The 26,386-nt window shown below is 35.3% G+C and overlaps 1 protein-coding gene across 3 annotated transcripts in view; it reads right to left on the minus strand.

The window, feature by feature from the left end:
* YTHDC1 (YTH N6-methyladenosine RNA binding protein C1) overlaps window positions 1-26,154 on the minus strand; it is a 35,809-nt gene extending 9,655 nt beyond the window's left edge. For 2 of the 3 annotated variants that reach the window (XM_012473419.2, XM_012473418.2), the window contains exons 1-10: window positions 26,085-26,154; window positions 15,391-15,492; window positions 14,697-15,025; window positions 14,149-14,575; window positions 9,822-9,911; window positions 9,299-9,352; window positions 8,606-8,700; window positions 6,649-6,757; window positions 6,449-6,566; window positions 867-951 (exon numbers count right to left, since the gene is read on the minus strand). In XM_012473419.2, the coding sequence (XP_012328842.1) occupies window positions 867-951; window positions 6,449-6,566; window positions 6,649-6,757; window positions 8,606-8,700; window positions 9,299-9,352; window positions 9,822-9,911; window positions 14,149-14,575; window positions 14,697-15,025; window positions 15,391-15,492; window positions 26,085-26,112 (1,437 nt within the window). In that variant the 5' untranslated portion in view covers window positions 26,113-26,154. The remainder of the gene's footprint in view (window positions 1-866; window positions 952-6,448; window positions 6,567-6,648; window positions 6,758-8,605; window positions 8,701-9,298; window positions 9,353-9,821; window positions 9,912-14,148; window positions 14,576-14,696; window positions 15,026-15,390; window positions 15,493-26,084) is intronic. The other variant, XM_012473421.2, reaches the window with a different exon arrangement.
* Between the last annotated feature and the right edge of the window lie 232 nt (window positions 26,155-26,386).

Consider the following 26,386-nt stretch of genomic DNA (forward strand, 5'->3'; position numbering starts at 1 on the left):
AATACAATGCAGGAAAAATACATGTTAGTGTGTGTGCCAGCAACTTTGATAATTATAATCTACAAAGTGCACTGAAATTCATTAAATTTACCACAAAGGCAGACCAATCTATGGGCTTTTTAAAATTAAATCATTTTCAATTACAGTACAAACATTTTTACTTATGAGGAATAAAACATTGTATTACTTCTGTGCGTCCAGGCTCATGCCTGTAATTCCAGCAGTTTGGGAGCCCCAGGATCCGCCTGGATCTCTTGAGGCTAGGAGTTTGAGAACAGCCTTGCAAAATGGTGAAACCCAATCTCAACCAAAAATAGAAAAATTAGCCACTCGCATAACCTGGTCTCCAAAAAAATAACATTTAAAATTAAAAAATAAAATTTCTGGTTTAGAATTACATGAGAGAATTACAAGGGTCAAAGGTTTTGGTTTATTTTAAATTACTCCATATTTTCAATTCCTTTTGCAGATTTGAAAACCTGCCTACATATATTTAATCTTCTCAGAAAATTGCTTTCTACTCAGAAAACATAAGCACATATACTTAGTAACAATTCTAAAATGTATTACAGAAACTGAAGAATCTGTTAGACAGTTATAATAGAGTAAAAAAAATAAAATCTGGCCAATGCTCTTTAAAAATATTTCCTTCAATTATATGAAAGTATCATATAAAGCTACCTATATTTCAATATTAATGGATGTCTTATTAGTCTTAATCACAGTAATTATAACTTCAGATAAGACTATTTTCTCAAACACAAGATCTCTTTCATCAAAAATGGTTAAAACAAATCCATCAATAAAGATCTATAAAAGGATTGATTAAATGTATGTTTTTTGAAGAATCAATTAAAACCACAAACCTGTCCATCACGTCCGATCTTTACTGGTTTATGTTCATTCCAAGGATTGGTGAGATGAGCCGACTTAGTGAAGGGTAATTCACGCCTAAATACAAAGTAATATCAATTACATTCTGCTGCAGAATCCTGTGAGGACATTATACTACCTTTAGTAGTGAATTCCTGTATTGTGACTTAAATATGACTAAAATTTTTAAAATCACTTACTATGGTTCAGTGTTTTCCCTACAGAAAGCCTTGTCAGAGACTAGCTTTTTCATGTTCTCCAGTTTTCTAAAAAGAACTTAAGAGCAAGGGCTTGAGAACCAAGACAACTTGGGGCTTAAACCCCAGCTCTCTCTCTTACTCTGAGACTGAATCTATTCCTCTGATAACAATATCACCATCTATTTTATAGTTGTTTCACGCAGTTTACAAATGAAATGACACATAAAATATTTAGCATATCCCTTGTTTTTGTGAACTCAAAAAGTACTTACTAACTGATCAAAAAGAAGCTGGATCTTAATCCAGCTGTGAACATCAAATGAAAATAGAAGTGTCCCCTAATTTTAGTTGGAGGCTGCTTTCCCTGATTCAAGTGTACTCCCTCATTCAATATGGCAATATTCTTCACTACCCATAGAATGGCTTGAGTTGTGCAATAAATGTTTATAAATTCATATATTTGTATTAATTATGCCCTCTATTGAAACTCAAGGGCAGTATCTATATAATTTAAATACTAATAACCTGGTTTTAAGATCTCTGAGCCATAGGACAAAATAGTCTTACCAAACTTAAAAAGATATCCTGTATTTTTCTACTTCTTTGTCAACCTAGCACAATGTCATATGAATACAAAAATGACACATAATCAACAGTTGTTAGCTACCAAGAAATAACTGTAAATTAACAGTATCTGATAAGGTTTTATCTATTTTTGCATAAAACAAATAATGCCAAAATAGATAAATACTTTAAAGAACTATTCACTGCGCCTGCAATACAAATGAAACTGTTCAGCCAAAGGACAAAGATGAGAAAAACAAGAGTTTGCATCCCTAACATTTCTTCCATAGCCATCAAAGAAAAATAAACAATTGTGCACAATTTTCAAAGAGAATGGGTACCATGTGCACAATACAGATTTGTTTTTTTAATAAGGGTGGTTGTATCTATTTTGAAAGAAAGAAAAATAAACAGAAAATGCTTTATGAAAGAAGTGGTACATGAGATAAGTTTAAAAGAAAAGTGACCCAGGTAAAGCCTTATGTAGAGAACTAACCAGGGTTACATTTGAAACAAAGAGAAGGGCTAGAACAGAGGCATAATGGAAAGGGGAAAACATAAGTAACTTTGTCCAGTGAACATGCCACAACACATAACCTTACATGAATTTTCTTGAAGGTGAATATTGACTGCTCAGATCTTTTTTTTAAATTTATTTTTATGTTTTAGAGATGGGATCTCACTATTATGCCCAGGCTGGTCTCAAACACTTAGGCTCAAGCAATCCTCCCACCTCAGTCTCACAAAATGATAGGATTACAGGCATAAATTTTTTTAAACCTCAAAAAAAGCTTTGACATTTTGCAGGGAATCAGAAGTATTTTAGAGTTAAATTAACAAGGTGGTATGTTCTATGATGGTAATGATTATATATATATAGATATATATACACATACACGTACACACATGGAAGAGTGGTGAGTAATGAAAACACCAAGTATCACTTAAAAGCTTGGTTTGTCTAATATGCACCTTACTTCACTTATCAAAAGTGAGTGAAGAATAATGTTTTTTTCCCCTTTGCAGGCTGTCAGAAGTAGAAAGCCTAGAACAAGTCCACACCAAAGCTTAGAATATTCAGAGGCAGAGATCTAGTTAGTTTTCTTTGTATTTTGTTCAATACTTTAGATTTTTCTTCTAATTGCCAGTTTAAAAGTTATAGGAAAGGAATAAATGAAAACCTACAGCCACCAAAATACAGGAAGGTTATAAATTAATGGGATTATCACTGTTATTTAAATATCAGCAATTAAACACCCATGATCCAAAGTAGAAGTAAAAGCATATGCCAAGCTAGATGTATCACTTGGGGTTGAGATTCTTTGGTGGCACTGGTTCTAACTAGATTCAAGAGACATCTGTTCACTGTTTCAACACAGTTAATCTCAGCCAGAACATCACAGAAAACTGTGAAGCCTGAGGCAAAACAGGGCTCAGAATAAATTAAAAGAAATTACAGTGTCCGTGGTCTATGTATCATCCTTACTTTATCCTTTCTTCTCAGATCACAATTATAGAACAAGCAACCTAACAGTTACCTTCTAAGCAGGTATGTTATAAAGAAGCATACAGATAGAACTTATCTTGACTGTGAGTTCTTTGAGAACATGGGAGAGACTCTCTGACCTAAGTGATTCTGCAAATTGGGCAAATTGAACAAAAGAATGTAAAATTGTGCAGTTTTTTGTTTATTTTATTTTGACAAAGAGTCTCACTCTGTTGCCCAGGCTGGAGTGCAGTGACATGATCTTGGCTTGCTGCAACCTCCACCTCCTGAGTTCAAGCAATTCTCATGCCTCAGCATCCCAAATAGCTGGGACTACAGGTATGCGCCACCACACCTGACTAATTTTTATATTTTTAGTAGAGACGGGGTTTCACCATGTTGGCCAGGCTGGTCTTGAACTCCTAGCCTCAAGTGATCTACTCGCCTCAGCCTCCTGAAGTGCTGGGATTACAGGCATGAGCGACCATGCCCAGCCATGCAGAGGCTCTATATGCTGAACAGTGGTTTGTTGATTAAAGTTAAAAGGAATAATGGAGAGACTTTGAAAGAAAAGAGAAATGGGTTATTTAGAATGGACATGAATATAAAACCTAGTCAGTAAATATAATTCTGGATAAATATTTCATAGGGTATGCCTTATTTTGAGCTAATTTCAGGTGGAAATCTTAGTTAAGTCACTTTTTATGCCTCCCTCTGTTTTTCAGCTAAAACATGACACTTATCTGGTCCCAATCTTTCATATGCCTACCAACCACGTGAACCATCAGGGATTTAACAGGTTTGTGGTGGGTCTCAAGATTCTGCATTTTAACAATCAGATGCTACTGATACAAGTGATCAAGGGATAACACCTAAAGAAGCTTAAGTCTAGTTATTATTAAATCGAAAGTGTCCTTAAATTGAAATCTCATGACTATCATATCTGAAAAAGAAAAAAATATTAACAGCAGTTACTGTTATTGATAGCAAAGTCCTTAGCATTTGTATTTATTAAATTTAAATTGTTTTAATTCTGAGACTCAAATGTAATTCTCACTATATAGAGAGAATTTAAACTCAAGAGTTCAAGTGACTTACCTAAGGAAATATCAATGTTAGAAATATCACATGCCCTCCCGAATTATAAAGTATTGTAAAATTACTCTTGAACAGAAATTAGGAGTATTAAAAAAATTAAAATTATAGCTTTACTGTATAAAAATATTTCTAAGTATTTTTATCTAAACCCATAAACTTACTTTAAAATAATAAAAGTAGTTTACTGTCCATAATTTTATACCTCATGATAGTAGGACAGTCAATTTGGGTTTGTCTTTACCTCTTCTGTCACTTTACACATTTCAAACAAGTTAGTAAAATAGTAAGTCAATGAAGAGGAACACAATGAATAATCCATGAAAAAATTAATCTTAAAATTAAGAAACTAATTTTTTTATCAGTAATGTAAAAATGAAGGCTAACACAATAAGTAACATTCAAAACAAAATCTGCTGCCACCCATGTAAAAATGGACAATTATTTTCTCTCCTGTTCTCAAGAAAGCAACACCTGCAAATATGTTACATTACCATGTTTCCTCTGGCCTTTATGGACACGGACACACACACACACACATGCACAAAATTTAAAAAATGTGAATTTCTCTACTAAAAAGTAATCACTCCTTCCACTATAAATCGTTACCAGATTTTCAAACTTTAATTATAACTTAATTATAATTTTGATTTCTAACAAACTATAAATTTGTATTTTTAAACTCCTGGGAGCAATAGAGTGGAGGTGGGGGATAGCACTAACAGGCTCACCACCTAACACTGCATTCCAATACCACAATTATGCATTTTTTCATTTACTGTACCTTCCCATGAGGATATGAGCAAAATTACTTCCATATATATTTAAAAGACAAACTATAATTTAACTATTTTCTACTTCAAAGAATTTAGATGATGTCCAATTCTTACCTACAGAAAGTAATAATGGGACGAAGTATTTTTTCTGATAACTTTTTGCTATGCTATTATCAACCTAAAACAGTTATGTGTCACTTAATGACAGGATGCAATTCATTAGATGATTTCACTGTGTGAACATCACAGAATGTATTTACACAAACCTAAATGGTACAGTCTACTACACACCTAGGATATATGGTATGACCTATTTCTTCTAGCCTACAAATCTGCACAGTATGTTCCCGTACTGAATAGTGTAGGTAACTGCAACACAATGGAAAGTACTTGTGTATCTCAACATAGAAAAGGTACAGTAAAATATCGTACTATAGGTACCTCTTACAGGTCCTATAATCTTATGGAACAAGATTCTTTCTTGATGGATATGTCATTATGCAGTAAGTGACTGTATGGCATTTCTACTTTATCACTGCCCCTATCTTCATAGCTCCTCACTATCCTACAATGAAAGTTTAGACTGACTCACATTCACTCATTCTTACCCATCTTTGCCCTTTGATCTTCTCTTTTACTACCATCTGCTTCATAAAAAAAGGTGGCTCCTGATCCTACTCAAATATATATCCTCCCACCCCTTATAGTTTTCATGCTGTTCCTTGTTTTCATGCTGTTCCTGTTTCCATGCTCTTCCTTGACTTAGTCTGCTTTCCTGCATATGCACAGCATTTTTTTTCTTAACCAATTCCTTTGTGCTCTTCAAGATCCAATACCTATAAATAACTTAAAACTCACAAAGTAACCATCTCCTTTCAGACACTTTTTAACAAAAATTAATTTTATAGGTAATAGATTTGTGTACGCTATGTTTAAGATCATTTAAATAATGAGCTTCTTGTGTGAAATAATTCAGTAAGCAGTAAGGACCTAAAAATAGTGACAACTCTGTTCAAAATAAGCCTGATTATTTTTCTAATAGTTAAATCGTAACTCAGTTTTAAAAGATCACAATAGCAACTAAAACATCATTTGCTAACCTCCTTAAAAAATACGAACTGTCTACAACTAAATTAGTTACCTCTGAAATTGTTAGTCAAGTCAGAGTACCTATTTCCCATTCCACAATAGCTGACATGTTAAATCACTAAAATTATATAGATATGCCAGACATTTCAAGCAACTGTCCAATTCATTTACTGCTATTTTACTAATACAGAAAACAAATACAACTTTAGACTTAATACATCTTTGTTGTTTGTGTCCTACATTAGATGATAAAGGTAGTAAACAAGGTAAGGTAAGCATATGATGACGGTTTTACTTTAACACATTATTCTAAACTGGTAGCATATTTAAAACTTCAGTTTTCTATACTAAAGTGTCTAATTTACCTGCAAATCCAGTCAATTTTAAAGACACCTCCCAGCATTTTTGCACTCATTCCTGCTGGAAGCACCCAGTGTATAGGAGATCCTCCATGATGTGATTCTGAAGAAAGTCTTGCAAACCCTAAGAGAATCATATCATAGTATAATATGTAGATGCTAATATAATTAATGTGTTTACATGTCCAAATTATTTTTATTCTTACCTTGAAATTTTCCACTCTCTCTGACAGAAAATATTAAGATAACACTCCTTGCAGATCTAAATGCAACATTTAATTTCTTCTCATTTACAGGGAGCGTGGACCATACACCCTATACAAATAACATAGAGACCACAAAGTGCAATTAACTACAACTCTTTTGGGTTTCCAGTTATGTTTGCAAAAAAAAAAAAAAAAAAGCTACGTTTTGGTGTGCTTTCAATTTAAGTAAGCTACGTTTTGGTGTGCTTTCAATTTAAGTAAGCTATAATGAAGAAAGGTTTGATTTATCAGCTGTCAGAATAATGTAGTAATAATTTATAAAAACCTAAGAGAAAAATGGAGACAATTACCAACTTTATAAGATCATTAAAGCTACTAGTAAACACATAGAGGTGGGGTTCAAATCAAAGGGACCAGAATTCTATATAGTAAAACCAATCACCTACAATTATTTTAATAGTACAACTATTTACAGTGGTAAATACATCCTGTTTGGAGATGAATCACAACTTAGAAGTTTGTATTCCTGAAAAACTGTGCCTAATCAAGAAATTAAAACTTACTGTATTAGTCAAGAATCTAGCATTTTTCTATTTAAGTTCATTTTTTAAAGCAGTTTTTAAGTTCAAATATTTATGTATCAATAGTTTGACTGAAGAGGCCTATGTTTTACCTAGAGCTGGAAGATGTTTGTTAATTTCTAAGGCATTTTAACCAATTCTTCATTCTTAACAGATAAAAAGAAACAGAATAATAAGGTAAGACAGATGCTATCATTCAGTTCACACCAATCTGCTCAAACAAACGACATGCACACTAAGTGCTTACAGTTGTTCCTCAGTCTCTGTAGGGGACTGGTTCCAGGACCCATGCAGACCAAAATCTAAGGATGCTCAAGTCCCTTATATAAAATGGCATAGTATTTGCATATAACCTACACATATACTCCCATATACTTTAAATCACCTCTAGAATACGTACACCTAATACAATGTAAATGCTATGTGAATAGTTGTTATACTGTGTTTAAATTTGTATTTTCTGTTGTATTATTTCGTATTCCTTTTTCATCTAATGTTTCAATCCAGTTAGTTAAATCCAAAGATGAGGAACCCTGTGGATACTGAGGGCCAAGTGTACTTCTGCCTAAATCCACTTCAGTTGGAGAACAGAATAAGGCTATCTGGTACAGTTTCCTTCTGTTTGTAAAGTTTTATGGGTGTCCTTAAGTTAGAAATATAGAATATTGACAGAAATATGGTTAGAAAAATGTTTAGCTTTAGTTTTATGTTTCTGAAAATCAGCTGAAGCTGTACAGTTACTCAACTTAAATCAAGAATAATAAAACATTATAACAGCTAGTGTAACACACAACTGTAATTTTGTAGCCAAACATAAAAAGGAAATTAGTATCTTACAACATCCTACAGCAACTATGCATATCTTTTTTGCAAAGTCTGGAAGGGCCTTTAAGCTAATTCTTCCTTTTTCTTCTAAATCCCAATGATCTTAATTCTAAAAAAATAAAACTCTCCATAAAAGAATGATTTCAAAAGAAGCTCAAAGTATAAATCAAGCATCAACATAAAAAAAATTGGTTAACTACAGATACTTTTAGAAGTGTTAGCACAATAAATGAGCCACTTAGTACAGAAACAAAAATCAACAGAAACAGGATCTTTTAAAGCAAAAAGTTAAACTGTAGAGCCTTCAACATTTAATATTCTGACTCCTAAAATCATCTTAAAAAAAAACAAAACAAAAACACGAAAGAAAACTCAAATTACAAGTAGGTTAACTGACTACAAACCAGATCCTAAGTGGCAACTGGAATGTAGATCTTTAAAACTGTAATGAAAATCATAGTACCTTATGCTACTTGATGTAATACAAAAGTCTACTTTCCCATTTAAAAATTTTAGTATTAGGATAGTTTCAACAGAACTGATGCTAATACCTTAGCTTTGGCAAGAGACACATTCTCATGGTTGTTACTCTTTATGAGGAAAAATCTTGCATCTTGAAGCACATATTTGAGTTTACTGGTTTGATCTGAAAAAAAGAAACCCAAATTGATTAACCACAGGCCATTATCACACAAAGGAGTCAAAACTGTACTAACAGAAATTAGCCCTCCACAACCCAGCTGAACTTTTAAAAGCAACAATCACCCATTCAACCTGGAAGGCTAAGCCACAACATGTAATAAAGCAAAGGTAAGAAAAGACAACCAGCATATTGCAAGAAGTTAAACCTAACCTAGTGATGTTCCGATATATTAAATCCACATTTAAGTATGAAAATAGTTACCGAGTTTTATAGATTTTCTTAATGAGATTCAAGAGTGGTAACAGACCATTATGCTATATTTTTACACACACATCTATAACATATACATACACACACACACACACACACACACACACCATCCCATTTTGTCCAAAAACTGAAATATTCTGAAATGTTTGGTATTATCCTAAAAGATACATAGTAAGAAGCAGACAGAGCATTCTATGTAAGATATTTTTTTTTTCTTCATGTAATATATCGGAACATTACTACATTAAAAGCAGCTATTAATGGAGAACCAATAAGGCAAAATAATGACTATGCAGCATGCAATGAAAACAATTTCAAATTTAAATGATACCTTTTCGGACAGCACGAACGGAAGATGATAATTTCTCATGCTTCTTTTCTGAACCTGTATTTAGCCAAAGTACATTTGTTCAGATTGAGCTTTAATAGAGATAAGACAAAATTTCTACAGTCTTGTCACATAAAATTCTCATTCAAGACAAATTATTCTTCCTGGCGCACCCACACACACAAAAGAACTTCTCAATGTGTACGAGTGTTTTGCTTTTTGGTTGTTTGGATTTTTTTAAAAAGTATGTATATTTGAACAGTTTCCCACTCAGAAAACTAGTCACTGAATCATCATCTTCCAAGAAAAAAAAAAGTGAAAATTCCACTTAAGCAGTAACAGAACAGGATTAAAATAATAAGAAAAAGCTTAGTTTTCTCTAGAATTATTACACTGAACATGCCAAAAATCAGTACTAATGGACATCAACAAGTTCACACTAAACTACAGCCTCCACACACTTTCTAAAGCAGATTACATTAGAATCAATCAGATAGGATCACAAATACAAGCAAAATGAGAATACCTGCATATGACTCTGATGCAGAGCTTCCACTTCTATCAAAAACAATTGGAGATATGCCTCTAGCTCTCTTCCTTTCCTTCTTTTTCTCATCTAAAAAGAACCAAACAAGAGTTTTTTTTTTTTTTAAAAAAAATACAATACAGAAACTAAGAGAAGTAATCAAGTAAGAATGTATCATTACATGTCTAATTTTTGCATAGCCCTTATATTAGACTGTGCTCCCTCTCCTGATCCCTCAATTTCCTCAGAAGAATGTTGTATTTTAAAAACACTGTTTAACAAATAAGGGCATCTTGCTTCTCTCATCAATTTCAGTCAAATAAAAACACATGAAACAACTGCAAAATCAGGTCCTTAAGTGTCATATATAGGTGGACTTGAATAAAGTTTTCCGAAAGAGGGAAAAATCTGCAAAGCAAAAACAATTTATTTCAAAACTGTGTCCTTTCTACGCACCAGGTAACACTGTCTTAAGTCCTTATTTTTTTAAACTCTACTACCATTCTTCATCACAATTCCAATTCTGATTCTATCTTAAGAAGTCTGATGAAACCCAGAACCCAAAGCTTTACAACTGGAAAACAATATATATACCATAATTAGTGACTCCCTTCTTGTTTTTGTGTTTTCCATTTCATTCTTCTTAGCCATTTCCTCCCTGGATTACTGCTCTTATTTTCAAATTCAATTTAAAATTTACCCCTACAATTTTAATGGTAGCCTATGTTATTTCTGTAAGAAAGCTGAAAATTTTCAGTAAATAGAAAAGGTGTGGATTACCTTTCATTTAAGAAAGCAGTCCCAAGCTTAATTTGGAACTTTATAAACATATAAATGAGGACTGAAATGGAATTCGGCTCTCCTGTTTATTGCTATTTTAATTATACCATGATAAGCTCCTTTTGCTTTTCAGCTTAGAGATAAGGGAAGGAAAAAAATGCATATACTTATTTTTACAAAAACAATGGAAAGCTGAAAAAGAATAATCAGTCATTGTATATACAATAACCTACTATATAATGACAGCTATTTAAAAAGCTTTAAGTACTATCTCCCTTAATCCTCAGAACAAGTTCACAAGATACTCTCATTACAGATGAAGAAAACTTCGATTAGACAGGTGGTTAGGCAACTAGCCTAGGGTCCCACAGTTCCTGAGTGGGAACTAGACTCAAAGGCAGGTCCTCTGGCTTGAGCAAGTAGAAACAATATTTTACAAGTATTTTTGAAACACGACTACAGGTTCAACTGCTTTTGGGAGCTTTTTTCATTATTTCTTTCAAAAGTTCTGACATATTTTTCCTCCATGGATATTTCTTTCAGGAGTCTAAGCATTATGAATGGATCAGACTGAGTGTAATGTATCTCTTATTGCTGTTAAAAAAAGAATATTTTAGGGTCCAAGTACTAAAAAGGGTCTGGCACAGTGACTCGGACCTGTAATCCCAGCACTTTGGGAGGTTGAGGAGGGCGGATCACTCGAGCTCAGAAATTCAAGACCAGCCTGGGCAACATAGCAAGACCCTGTCTCTATATAAAGACAAAAACAATAATAATAAAAAAATTACTAAAAAGATCTCTGAGATAATGCAGGGAAAATAACAGAAGCAGAAGATCCTACTCAACTGTTTCTATATAATGCTAAATCTAGCATTAGCGTGAGAAATCTCCAAGGAATTTTCATTTTTGTATGAGTAACTCCCACTGCTCTTAAGTTTATGGCCACCTCCCCCAACTATTACTCCTAGGTCAAAAGAACAATAAAAATCATCTAATAAATAAAGCTCTATGAATCAGCCTGTCGCTTTTATAAAGTTACTAAAAATTCTGAGAATAAGGTAAAATAAACTGGAGTCTAGAAAATTCATGACACAGAAACTAAACTGTGATCACTTTTATTTAAAAACTGACATCTCCTAATCAAGGACTTCCAAAACCAACCCATTACTCTTTCATAAACTATTGTATGAAAAATAATTTCCTCCATAGTAAATACAGTACCTAAAGCATGTTCCACATAGTAAATACAATACCTAAAGCATGTTCCACATTGCACATATCTCATTTAGAATAAACCTGGTCTATTAACAGTTTTGAGATGAATATTTATTATAAAACTACAGTTACCATTTAATTCGAAATGTCTTCTCCACAAAAACAAAGTATATTAATCAAGTTATTTTACTATGATTATCATCTAGGAGCCTGTTAAAAATGCAGATTTCTGGGCCGAGCACAGTGGCTCAGTACTTTGGGAGGTGGTGGCGGGCGAATCACGGGGCCAGGAGTTGGAGACCAGCCTGGCCAAGATGGTGAACTCCCGTCTCTACTAAAAATACAAAAATTAGCCAGGTGTGGTGGCATATGCCTGTAATCCCAGCTACTCGGGAGGCTGAGGTAGGAGAATCGCTTGAACCCTGGAGGCAGAGGTTGCAATGAGTGGAGATCGCACCATCGCACTCCAGCCGGGTGACAGAGTGAGACTCCACCTCAAAAACAAATAAATAAATAAACAAAAAATGCAGATTTCAGGTCCTATTCATTTAAGTAAGTCTCCTTTGTTTAATGTAAACAATAAAAACATTAAAGTCTAAGAAATTATTAATAGAGATACCAAAAAGAAGATACTGTAACAAAACATTCCCTACCTATGGGAGTGGTTTCACACATTCTCCACAATAAATGAACTTTCAACACTTATTGCTATTGGGAAGAATTTCTTCTCTATCCATTATCTTAAATTATAAAAAATATATATCCTGGCCAGGTCCTGTGGCTCACGCCTGTAATCGCAGCACTTTGGGAGGCTGAGGTGGGTGGATTACTCAAGGTCAGAGGTTCGAGACCAGTCTGACTAACACGGTGAAACTCCATCTCTACTAAAAATATAAAACTAGCCAGACGTGGTGGTGCATGCCTGTAATTCCAGCTACTCAGGAGGCTGAGGCAGGAGTATCGCTTGAACTCAGGAGGCAGAGGTTGCAGTGAGTTGAGATCACGCTATTGCACTCCTGCCTGGGTGACAGAGACAGACTCTGTCAAAAAAAAAAAAACAACAACAACAAAAATAAAATACATCCTATCAGTTTGCAAAAGGCATGATGGAAGCACAGAAGTAAAGATTCCACAAGTTTTTACAACAAATCCAACTACTCATCTATTCAGTTTAACCCTACCTCCCTTGAAAAGCCTATCTTAACTCCCAAACCTAGAATTCTAGCAAACAAAAGGTTGAAAGCACTTCAGTTGCCAATCACTAGAAAATAACTGGCCATCTGCTCTACCTATACTGTATATAGTATACATACCATAAAATATAAATATATAATATAATGTATATAGTAGAAATATATACATCTGTATATGGTATAGGTAGAGCAGATGGCCAGTTATCTTCTAGTGATTGGCAACTGAAGTACTTTTCTATATTATATACATAACAGTGTACTATTATAAATGATAAAGCTCTATAATAATAAAACTGTAAATGTATTTCAAAAAAATAGTAATTTTCTTATGTTTAGCACATTCTGCTTATGTAGCAATCTGGCAGCATCTTTACAGAAGACAGCCATGAGATTATAAGCATCATATAGTGCTCTATAAATACCCTGACCTCTCCTTGCTATACCCTACCCCAAGATAGGTTGCCCTAGGCCTAGTGCCTCCACCTAATAGTCATACATTTCTGTCTCATAGGAATAAAAAGGCAGAATATGTAGCATTGAAGAAATGACTCAAGACAGCTCTTACCTAATTTTTCCACAAGAATTTTATTTATAGTCTTCGTCTCCATCTTATACCTTACACCCTAGCCCTCTAGTAGACTCTGTCTCAGCCAGTCAACTGACAGACACAGAATAAGTCTGTGCTCCCAGGGAAAAAAGAAATAATTTGGTTCTCCAGCCATATAATGGAAATCTAGGGGCATTTTACTAAGGAAATACTGTAACACCCAGTGAACAGGTTTCATATGAATATACTTCAAGTATATCAGTGTTTAAATAAACTGCTGACTGGTATGAAAATCTAAGAATTTACAACACTAAAATCTGAAATACGTTTCCTTATATAGAAACAAATGGACTTGTGTCCATTTACAATACAACCAATTTGTAGCTAGGAAATGACCTTACTAAATATGTAACTCTTATCCAAGAGTATTCAAATGTATTTATAACATTCAACAGTATATAATTATAAAGGATCACAAGACAATCCTATTAATATCCCCCATCTCCTCGACAATTTTATAATTTAAACATTTTCAAGACCGAAACCTATTAAGTATTTTTTAAGAGAAACTTATACATATAAAAAGTAGTACCTGATCCATCTGTGCCTGAACCAGATCTGACGGACCCATCTGTGAAGGAAACAGATTCAGAGCCAGAGTCACTGGCCTCACTTCGAGTGTCATAATCATTTCCCTCCTCTTTCTGGTCTCTCTCATCCTGTTCATATTCTTCTTCTTCCTCTTCCTCCTCCTCCTCTTCTTCTTCCTCTTCCTCTTCCTCTTCCTCCTCTCCATCTTCATCCCCCTCTTCATCTTCTTCTGCATCTTCTTCTACCTCTTCATCTTCCTCCACATCTTCTTCCACTCCTTCCTCCTCATTCTCGGTGTTGTTGCCTTGCTCATCAGAAGAACCACTGCTGCCAGTCTCACGGTCAGAGCCATATTCTTCAGAGTTCACCTCTTCCTTAGAAGACTGGCTGGATCTGCTTGCACGTCTATCCACTTCAAGTCCAATTCTCTGATGTTTAAAGAAAAAGGGAATCAGCAGTCATATAAAAGACAAGGTCAGGGTGAATAAACAGTTCTAAAGCCTCAAAACGAATGGCTTTCTGTTTTATATCTGCAATAACATTTACTACCTCAGAACCATCTGGCGTAGGGGATTTGGCCCTCCTTTCAGGATCCCTTTTCCGGAGACAGGTTTTTTCAGGTTGATTCTTATAAGGTTCTCTGGAGGCACTACTCGATAGACGAATTTTCCGATCAGCATCTAGACGCTTGTTTCTTTCAGATCTTTGATATTCCTCATTTTTATACTCTGTGACTGACTTTCCTTTTGTACTGACTATTCTTTTGTTATTGCTAACAGATGAGCTCAGTGGCTTAGAAACCAGTTGTCTTGAATGGACAGAAGGCTTTTGTCGTTTGCTATCAGTAGATTCCATTCGATCACTTTTTCTTTTTGATCCTTTAAAATAATGTAAAAAAACACAGAAGTATTTGTAGTATTCCATTTATTTCACCAAAGATGGACAATAATATATATCAGGAAGTGGGGAAAGGCCTTATTTCTTTAAAAGTCTTCTGAAATATTTCTGCTCCAGAAAGAAAACATAGCTTTCAACTACTGGAATAAATCTATGTATTTGAGAAGTTTCATGTATTAGAAAAAAACCAGATTACACCAATTCATATGGATGCCAGTTTGTTATGTGCATTTAGTGTTAACTGCCTCAAGGAACAAGTACAAAAAAGCACAGTCATTTTCTTAAGAAATGGAATCTCCTCTATTTATGCGGTTATTTCAACAAAAATGGTAGAACTCTTACATACCCTTTTTCTCGTTTTTATCTTGTTCACTCTCTGGATTATACAGTTCATCATCCTGTTCTGGTACTTCAGTCAAAATATCATCTAGAACATTAAGTTCTCCATCTGCAAAAGAAATTAGAAAATAATAGGGAAAAATCATTATTATTAAGCATGTATTTTTAAGTACTTAGTGTTAGACAACAAACGCCTAGGAGCTTTTACTGCAGGATCAACACACAAGATTAACTTCTATAAAACAATACAGGGTAAAGAACTGGCCAGGTGCAGTGGCTCATGCCCGTAATCCCAGCACTTTGGGAGGCTGAGGCACAGGCCAATCACTTGCGCCCAGGAGTTCGAGACCAGTTTGGCCAACATGGTAAAACCCCGTCTCTGCTAAAAATACAAAAATTAGCAGGGTGTGGTGGCATGTGCCTATAACCCCAGCTGTTCGGGAGGCTAGATATTAAGAATCACTTGAACCTGGGAGGCAGGGGTTGCAGTAAGCCAAGATCACGCTACTGCACTTGAGCCTGGGCAATAAGAGTGAGATATACTCCCAGGAGTATACAACTCAGAGGGCATGAAAAGATACACTGGAGTGTAAGAAGAGAATGTAAAAATGTCTCTACTTTTACCTTATTCTTTAATTTCAAACTTTTGTGACGGCTTTAAAATATGCACAATAAATTAGTATAGAAATACATATGTACAACTTATAAATACACATTTACCAAAAATGTGTACTCTCCATGATTATTACAAAGGGAAAACAACTTTACAGTGGAGAAATGTCGCACAGGTCAAATTAACCAGATAATCAAAGTTAACATCACCAGTAATGGGACAAATCAACATGATGGACTTCTTGTTATAATGCTCTGAGAACAGAACAATGCTTTTTAATGTTCTACGCAAAATGGAAAAGCTGAACCTACATGAGGAAACATCAAACACAAATTAAAGGGTATCCAAATATGTCACTGTCATGAAACAAAGAGTAAGAAGTATTTCATATCAAAGCAGATTAGAGAGGCATGATAAGTGAACACAGCCTACAATATTAGACATAATTGAAAAAACTGGTGAAATCTGAATAAAGTTTGTAGATCAGAGTATCAATGTTATTTTTCTAATTTTGACTGTACGATGGTTAAGTCAAAGAAAGTCCTTATTTTATAAAATACCTATTTAAGTATTTAGGGACAAAGATATATCATGTCTGCAACTTGCAAATGGTTCAGGAAAAAACAGTGTGCACATACACACATACACAACACACAGAATGAGACAAATGTGACAAAATGTTAACATCTGTAGAATGTGGTTAGAGAGAAAAAGAAAATTCTTCACACTACACTTGTAGCTGTTATGCTTATCTAAAATTATGTCAAAATGAAAGTTAAATGAAAAAATTATCAATGTACTATGTAATAAAAAAAGTTTGCATCCTGCTGGTATGGACTGTAAAAGTATAAAACTTATTCAGAGAAGGCAATTATGACTATATCGACATATTCCATGATCATGAAAGCATAAAACTCAGTTTTGTCCTCACCTCTACCTTGTCCAACAATCTTAGAAATACATGCAAATACCACTTTAAATTTTAAAATAATGTATCAATGCTAAAAGTAAATGTTTAAACATTAACTATTCCAGTGTCAAAAAAATCTTTCCAAACTTAAGATGTGGCAAAGGAGAAGTGTAAGGCCATGAAAATTGGTAAGATAGAACAATTTTATTTGTGGCTCCAGTAAAAAAAAAAAGGAAAAAAGCCCACTTGAATTATAGCAAGGTCTATTAATTAACTTGGGGGCTATAAATAGGTTAGATGAGATTCAAATTTTCTCCAAAGTGAGAAAGAAATCAGTGACTGAAGAGAACAGTTAATACAAACGATAAGAAGAGAAGGTTACACAGGAAATGGAAAAGATAACACTTTCTTTTATATTTGGAGACACAGGCTCTAAAGATATTTGAAAATTACTACGTCTGGAATAGCAAAATTTATTATTTTGAGTGGTACCAATGCTGACATGTACCTTACCATTTTTCTAAAATGAAAACATACTATTTGGGTTTTCAGTTTTGTTTACTTTCAAAAAATGTTATTTAAAATCAAGATACATCAAACAAAAAAGCTTCTCTCATCATCTAGATTCATGTTTTTGCTAAGACAAAATTCCTTCAAGATCTGAATGGTGGCAAACACTATTTCTGGACTCTACATTATAAATAAAAAATAAAAAATAGTTTGATAGAAGCAGTCCACATTTTACAGATGTTTAGTAAGTACTGGGTCAAAGCTCTCTAATCAGTAAAAAAGCAGATTCAACAGGTCTTCACAGAATAAAATATATTTGTAGAAGGCAAAAAAAAAAAAAAAAAACAAGAAAAACAAGACAATCACAATGAAAATATAATGCTACAGAAATCTTTTCATAAAATCACTAGATCTTAATTAGAAATAGCACCCTCAAACCATGAACATTTACATATTATATACTTTGGACATTGTAAGTTTAATACAGAATGAAAGAATTTGCAGAATGTTAATTTAAATAAATTTGAGTTTCAAAGTCACTTAAATCCTGGTTTTCCTAGCAAAAGGGGTCTAACTATTTAAAAAAGTTTTAACAAATTCAAATTCAGACATTGGTTGTATTTTTAGAAAACACCTACAATCTTTTTCAAGACAACAAATATTAACCAACGCTTACTTTTTAAAAACACTTTGTCACTTCAAAATTTTATCATTTTTACATATCATATACACAAATCATATAAAATAAGGCATGTTTAATCATTCATTACTTTGCAGATAAAGAAATATAAGCTCAAATGTTTGAGTTGACCAAATACACTCGTCTAATAACAGGCAGATATTAGTATGAAGTTCCTACTTTACAAATTTACAGTTACATTAGATGGGGAACATTAAAAGCACCTTTAAACAAAGTGTAAAGAACACAAATGCAAAACGTTAAAAGGCCATACATACTAAACACAGATTTCAAATTAGTGCACCAGAAAGCTCTGTATCTTTAACTTTACAACATTTAAAATATACTGGAATATTTAAAATCAACTATGACATCCTCATTTATAAACACTTTTATCTGTATTACAGACTATGACATCAATAAGCTAACTGTGTGGTTTTACCGCAAACTGGCAAACTAAAACTTACAGGATAAATGTAGCCCATTGTCTGTTTTGAAAGGCCTGCAAGAATGGTTTTTACATTTTTAAGATGTTTATTAACAACAACAACAAAAAAAAAAAAAAAAAAAAAAAAAAAGCAGACTATGTCAGAGAACATAGTTAGCGCCCACAAAGCCCATCTGGCCCTTTACAAAGAGTTTTGCCAACCCCTGACATAATATAAATAATCAAATTTTAAGTTACTTTTCTCCATCATTGAAACTCCTTATATATATACTGGAATATGATATACAGGGGAAAAAGTCTTGGAGGTTAAGAAAATGCGGGTATCAGGAAATTCCCAGTCTTTCTGAGTTCAAGATTCTTCACCTCTGATAAGAGGAACTTAGAATAAAAAGTTCAGTTTTGGGGAAAGGAAAAGGAGGACATTTGAATCTTCTGAGAGTTTTTCAACCTGTAAGACTCTCCCTTCCTTATCAGACTTGAATAAATCCCGCCCGCCCCAACCCTTTTGCTAATGACTAGGTTACATGATACGTATAAAAAAAATCTGGTCCAGAACACAAAACAAAATCCCTTCTTCAACAAAACAGGTATGGTATATACATACATGTTTTAACTATCTACTTCTGTATAAGATGATCACCGTAAAACTTGACTTAAAGTAACAGTTTTCATTATGGCTCATGGTTCTGCGGCTCAACCTGGGTCTCTCATGCGGCTGCAAATGGGGCTAGGGCTGGGGCTGAAATCATTTGAAGGCTTGTTCACTGACAAGTCTGGCTGATGCCTAGGCTGGTAAGATTCAGAGTTGGAGCTTCTCCAGCATTTCTCTCTGTGTGATTACTTTTTACTATGGCAGTCACAGAGTAAGCAGACCTCTTACATAGTAGTTTAGGACTCTAAACGTGTACGTCCTAACAGAGAAAGGACCAGGTAGAAACACAGCAACACTTTCACAGTATTTTATTCATAGAGGCAATCACAAAAGTTTACCTAAGTTCAAAGAGAGGGGACACATACTCCAATCACTGTTGACATAAGTATCATATGTAATATACAGACGTTTCCAAAACTACTACATACGGTTTTAATGGTAAAGACTTTAACTATATATGTGAGCTGCATTTTTAATAACAAAAAACTGATTTAAACAGGTCAATGTTAAAAAGCTTATAGTATTAGGTTACAAAGCTAAAGTAAACTGCTTCCTCTGGCCATAACCTTCACTTGACTTGAAAGAGTACAGTTTGTATACATTTTAATTCATTTTTAAAATGTAGAATGAATTAATTATAAAAGAAACATTTTAGTACTGTCACAAGCTACTGCTGTTAAAAAGTGTAATTATCACTGGCATATCCTTTTAAGATATAAAGTAATATTCACTAGTTCTAGGATGACTCTTTAACCTACCTGAAATGTTTTTAACCATTTCAAAACAAAAAACCATGATACTATTAACTATTGTATTAAGCAACCATTTCCTTTGTCCTGAAATCTAACATTATTGATATTCTATATAAATAGAGATATGTACACTTTCAATTACTTCACAATAGTTTGACGGTAGCATCCCAACCCAATAATAATAACAGTAAACAAAGATTAGCAAATGCCAGGTTAAGAAAAGGTCTGTAAACATACAATCCATGCACCATAAAAATCCTAATTTCTATAACATATAACACTTCACACTGAAAGCATTTTTTAGATGTCTATATAGAAAACTATACGGACTTTAAAAATCACTTTTTTTTTTTTTGTAGACAGAGTCTTGCTCTTGTCACCCAGGCTGGAGTGCAGTGGCACAATCTGGGATCACTGCAACCTCCCCCTCCCAGGTTCAAGTGATTCTCCTGCCTCAGCCTCCCGAGTAGCTAGGATTACAGTCACCCACCACACCATACCCAGCTAATTTTTGTATTTTAAGTACAGACAGGGTTTCACCATGTTGGCCAGACTGGTCTTCAACTCCTGACTTCAGGTGATCCACCCGCCTCGGCCTCCCAAAGTGCTGGGATTACAGGCATAAGCCACCATGCCCGGCCTTAAAAATCACTTTAAAAATAAAAAAAAAATTTTTTGAGACATAGTCTCACTCTGTTGCCCAGGCTGGATGGAGTGCAGTGGCATGATCTCGACTTATTGCAACCTGTGCCCCCCAGGTTCAAGCAATTCTCCCTGCCTCTGACTCCTGAGTAGCTGGAACTACAGACACCCGCCACCATGTCCAGCTAAGTTTTGTATTTTTACTAGAGAGAGTTTTGCCATGTTGGCCAGGCTAGTCTTGAACTCCTGACCTCAGGTTAAAATCTATAACATTTTGTTTTCAAGTTAAAACGTCACAAAAATAATGTGCCCGTGCAAGCAATAAGCTTAATGAAAGAATCCTACATTAAACAGTATTTACATTTAGAGTTAAAATTCAAATCCATCCAAACGTTATACACTAGCAGTCTAGAGGATAAACTCAGCTCTCGAATGCTGTTTTAAAAAATTCTAAGGATTAAAAATATGAACACTTACTTAAAAAATTACTATTTGATTATTAGGAGTCCAGATTTTCACCTGAAAACAACGAGCTGGAGCAATCCTGACAGTCCTCTGTTAAGACACAGAGAAGGTACATATGTCAAAGTCTTGCATCAGACAGTCTGGGTTGGTATATCGTCAATCAGTGTATTTACTATTACTACCTGAACAAAGAGCATGATTGCTCTTTAAAAAAAAAAAAAAATGATACTATTGCCTATTGCATTAAGCAAGTACTTTATCTGCCAGATTCTAGCATGCACACATATCTGCAACCCTGCGTAACACTGATCTTAAACTTCAAAACAACCGAAGGCTCAGTTCAATACACTAAGGCACAGGGACATCAGACTCTAGTTTAGCATATACTACATAATAACTTGCAAAAGAAGAGGAAAGCTAAAGGGGACAATCCTACTCAACTCTAGCAGATTAACTTCCTTGACAGTTGCAAGCACTGTATTGTCAGATCTTCCACATTTTCAAGAGGACTCTGAAACCCAGATTTGTATTTGGAACTGCCTGACTTCTAAGTGTTGCCTCAATTAAAAATAAAACAGCTGGCTGCTAGATTCTTCTGTGAAAGTACAATCATCTGTGAATATTTTGCATTAATATTATAATCACAAACTATTAGCAAACTGAGTTTTGAGGTAAAGGTACAGATTCCAGGACACAGGAAGTAAACAAGGACATAAAAAGCGTAACAGGTCGGGCACTGTGGTTCACATTTGTAATCCCAGCACTTTGGGAGGCCAAGGTGGGCGGATCACTTGAGCTCAAGAGTTTTAAAACAGCCTGGGCAAAATGACGAAACCCCACTTCTACAAAAAATGCAAAAATTAGTGGTGCACACCTTTACCTATAGTCTCAGCTACTCAGAAGGCTGAAGTGGGAGAATCATCTGAGTCTGGGAGGTCGAGGCTGCAGTAAGCCCTTATTGCACTACTGCACTTACTCTGGGCAACAGAGTAAGACCCTGTCTCCCCCACAACCAAAATAAAATAAATCATCATTATTTTTAAAGCCTGTTCAAAAACTGACAAGATGTCAGAAATAACAAAGCTAGCTGTTTGTTGCTTGACTGGTGGATTTTTATTTTAGGTAAACATGGGAACTTAAAATTTACCATAATCTTTATATTCTTCGACTTTACGATCGCAAACCTTAACTTCAGGGATATTAGGATAGAAAATTAACCTTTATCTAGGGCAGTCATTTTTTACTGCAAAAGCTTCTGGGTCAGAAGATAGTACTATTCATTAATATGTAAGGTTCCAGCATCAGACTAAGATTTAGTATTTAAAGAAAGAAAAGTGAAATATATATACATTTTGTTTTCTAAAACAAGGTACCAAAATACATTGTTTTATTTTAATTCATTTAATGTAATTTTAGTGAGATTTGGCAAAGGAGTAAGATTACTAGAACCTTCCCTTCTATTATCTTGCAATGTACACTGTACATTTAGACCAGTTTCTCAGCTTTTTTTGTCATTCAAAATTGTCATTCCTCGAAATGAAGTTAAAAAACTTAAGATTTCCCATCCAAAATCCCTGTCTTCCAAAAAACATACAATTGAAGTGCAAGGATAGCATTTTAAATTTTCTACCTTACTTCTACTATAGGTAAAATAAATACATTGGAATATCAATTACATACTTTATGCTTTACGGAGCCCAAATTAAAGTGAACCAGGAAAGGCAACTTCATCCTAAGAAATTACTATAGTGAGGGTCACAGTATGTACACAGACATCATGTGCCACACAACTACATTTTGGTCAATGATAAAACGCATATATGAACAACAGTGGTTGTTCCATTAAGATTATAATGCCTGTCTTTACCATTTTGATGTTTAGATACACAAATATTTCCCATTGTGTTACAACTGCCCTACAGGTTCAGTACAGTAGCATGCTGTACAGATTTGTTGCCTAGGGACAACAGACTATACCATATAGCCTAGATCTGTAGTAAGTTATACCATTTAAGTTTGTGTAAATACACTACAACACAACGAAACCACCTAACAATGCCCATCTTCATTGTTAAATGGCAGGACTCCATGTGTGTGTGTGCGCATATATACGCTTGCATGTAACTGTGTATGTATAATGGCTGGGTACAGGGGCTCACACCTGTAATTCTAGCACTTTGGGAGGCCAAGGCAGGCAGACTGCTTAAGCCCAGGAATTTGGAACAATCCTGGGCAACACAGGGAGACCTCGTCTCTACTGAAAGTAAAAACAATTAGCTGGGCATGTTGTCACACACCTGTAGTCCCAGCTACTGGTGGGCTGAAATGGGAGGATCACTTTGAGCCCTGTGAGGTTGAGGCTGCAGTGAGCTGTGACTGCCCAACTGCACTCCAGGCTAGGTGACAGAGACCCTGTCTCAACAACAACTGTGTGTATACATACAGTAGTCCCTTGCTTAATCCAAGGCTTTGCTTTTGAGGGTTTCAGTTACCCCCAATCAACCAAGTCAATCACTGTCCAAAAATATAAAAATGGAAAATTGCAGAAACAAATCAATTTGTAAGTTTTAAATTGTGCGCTGTCCTAAGTAGTGTGATGAAATTACGTACCAACCCATTCCATCCTCCCTGGGAAGCCAATCGTCCCTCTGGTCAACAGATATTTGTACTGCACATGCTACCTGCCATTAGTCATTTAGTAACTGTCTCAGGTAGATCAACTATGCAGATATGGCAGTGCCAGTGTTCAAAGTAACCCTTACTTTACTCACTAATGGTCCCTTTCAAATCCAGTTTCTTAGGCAAATAATCACCACAGGAATCACAGGGAGCTAAGAATCTGTCCAGTTACATAGGTTTCAACTTGTAAGTATGAGTATTATAGAAGCATTATTATAGAATTATCAAAGAAATTAATGTCTTTATTACTCAGATCAGGCTCAAAACCCCGTAACTGAAGAACTCTATGACCAAGTCTTTTGACTGTTCGGTATTAATGGAATCATTTGAGAAGGAACTTAACATTTGTGACAGACTGAGATTTTCCTAGGGTTTATCCTTATAATTTCCTATTTCATGTAAGACAATAAAGTATTTCCAGTCCCACTTTTCCTTAAGACAGGAAGAGCCAAGTATTGATTCTAACTCTAACTATAAAGCTAGCTGTGTGTTGATCAAGTAAATGATACAACCTGTAGGTTATCTAGAACTCTCCCAAAACAAAATAAACAATTCCAGTAGGTTTGTGCTAGTTCTTCATGTGGCCCAGAAACAATCTTTGTTCTAAACTATAAAGATAAAGGACCTATATGAAAGTTTTTAAATAAAAAATTCTGTTATGAAAATTAAGTTTAAAAAAAACTAAGCAAATGTGAGGCAAAGCACCTTTTCAAAAGTGGGGAAATGTATCCTATGTATTGACACTACTACTTCCCAATTAATAGCTGCTATAGAGTTTATGTATTTGTATTGCACTATCATCACTAAATCACTTCCAAAGCAAAACCTTTAAAATCATCTACTTTTCTTCTTCAATGTGCATTTCTAGGTCTACCCTATAAATGACTCGTAAATATTTTCATCTTAGACAATGAATTCTTGAGAAGTATTGAATGTTACTTATTTTTGTGTTTGGTTCATTTCTCCTATTAAAACCACTACAGACTCCAATATCAACAACTCATAAATTATAAAGACAATCAGATGTTTGCTGAATACTAATTAAGATAATCTATTTTAATAACTGAGCTACCTAATTAAAAGCAGTTTCCTTTACTCACTAACACCAGCCTAAGTTCACATTCCTTCTGGATTTCTTTAAAAAAAAAAAAAAAAAAAAAAAAAAAGCCAAGGGAGACTTTTTAGGAAAGAGCAGTATCTTAAACATATTCCCACCCACTCTACTTCCCAAGCTTGTCCCTCTCCTAGGGCAGTTCACTGAAGCATGAAGACTCTCCTGATGTAGAAACCAGAAAAATTAAGAAAAAAGGATCACAGGCCTAATGAAACTTGACTCTAGAGCCCACTTAACAAACCCCACACGAATCCCCCAAATCAATTAGCCACACAGAAAAGATCTTTGAGACACAGAGCAGTGACTGTGGTCATATTTTTAACTATAATCTTTCCAAGACTATTATGTTAATCTTAAGGGTTGAAAAAGATCTTAAAGTAGCATTTAATCTAGATCATTCTCCAGACAGATATTGATCCAGGACCTACATTAACATCTAGGTCTTGGGAGCTCAGTATATCTTTCCATTTTAGCAACATCAGTTCTCACTATATTTCACTGAAATTTACCCCTCCAACTTTCTATAACTTGCACCCATTTGTTTCTGATTGTACCCTCTGGGAGCTACACACGTTTTTCTAGCATAAACCCAGGATTTCTTTGCCAGCCTAAGTCACATCGTTATCTTTCCAAACTAAGTATCCGTTTTCCCAAGTACGATGTTTTTCCAAAATAAGTATTCGAGGAACAAAACGGGTAATTCACTGCTTATTTAACAGGAACAGTCAGAAGTTACTTGCAGCGATTTCTCGAGATTTATAATCTGCCAGTGCCATTTTAATATTAAACATGCCCACTTACCACACTACAAGTGTTGATCGCGGCATTAGGGGTTTTCAAATTTTAGCCTAACAGAAATAGCTGTCCTGAAAATACGCATTACATCCGCATGATCCTACCAGGAAATAAAACTAGGAGCCTGCAACTCAGAAAGGCCCCCTCTCAGCCGCGCCCAGGACAGCTAAACGGAAAGTCAAGCGTGAAATCCGGATGAAAGAAAAACCCTACGCGAGATGAAGTGCTAGGCCATATGGAGACCGAGGACGAAAGGGCAGGCCTGGTCTCCGCCACTTAAGTCCAAGAGTCTCTGTGGGGGCGACCGGCTCCACGAGAGGCAAACTAACCTTCCCAACCCCACCCCCACTCCCGCCCTTCCCCTCAACGAAGACCACCAGCTCCATCACCCCGCTCCCGAGCCCCAGCCCCGCCTCCACCCATCACCTTTCTCCGCACTAACCTTTCTCCTCCCGACTGTCGGCCGCCATTGCTCCCCTCCGGTTTCCGCCGCTGCCGCTGCCGCCGCCGCCGCCGCCGCCGCCGCCGCCGCCGCTTAGACGCGACTCGCGCGGGCGCCGCAGCCGCGGCAGCAGAGGCACGGGCCGGTCCGTCAGTCCGTCCGCCCGGCTGCGCGTGTCGCACCTGGCCTCCTAACACTCACCCTTCTCGACTCTTCCCACTTATTCCCTTTTTCCCTTCCTTCCTTTCACTCCAGCCTCCAGCGGCCTAGGGCCAGCCTTCTTGTTAGGGCTCAGATACGGG

The sequence above is a fragment of the Aotus nancymaae genome, unplaced genomic scaffold, assembly GCF_030222135.1.
Source record: "Aotus nancymaae isolate 86718 unplaced genomic scaffold, 86718_ANA_hifiasm-v0.15.2.pri h1tg000006l, whole genome shotgun sequence".
NCBI lineage: Eukaryota > Metazoa > Chordata > Mammalia > Primates > Aotidae > Aotus > Aotus nancymaae.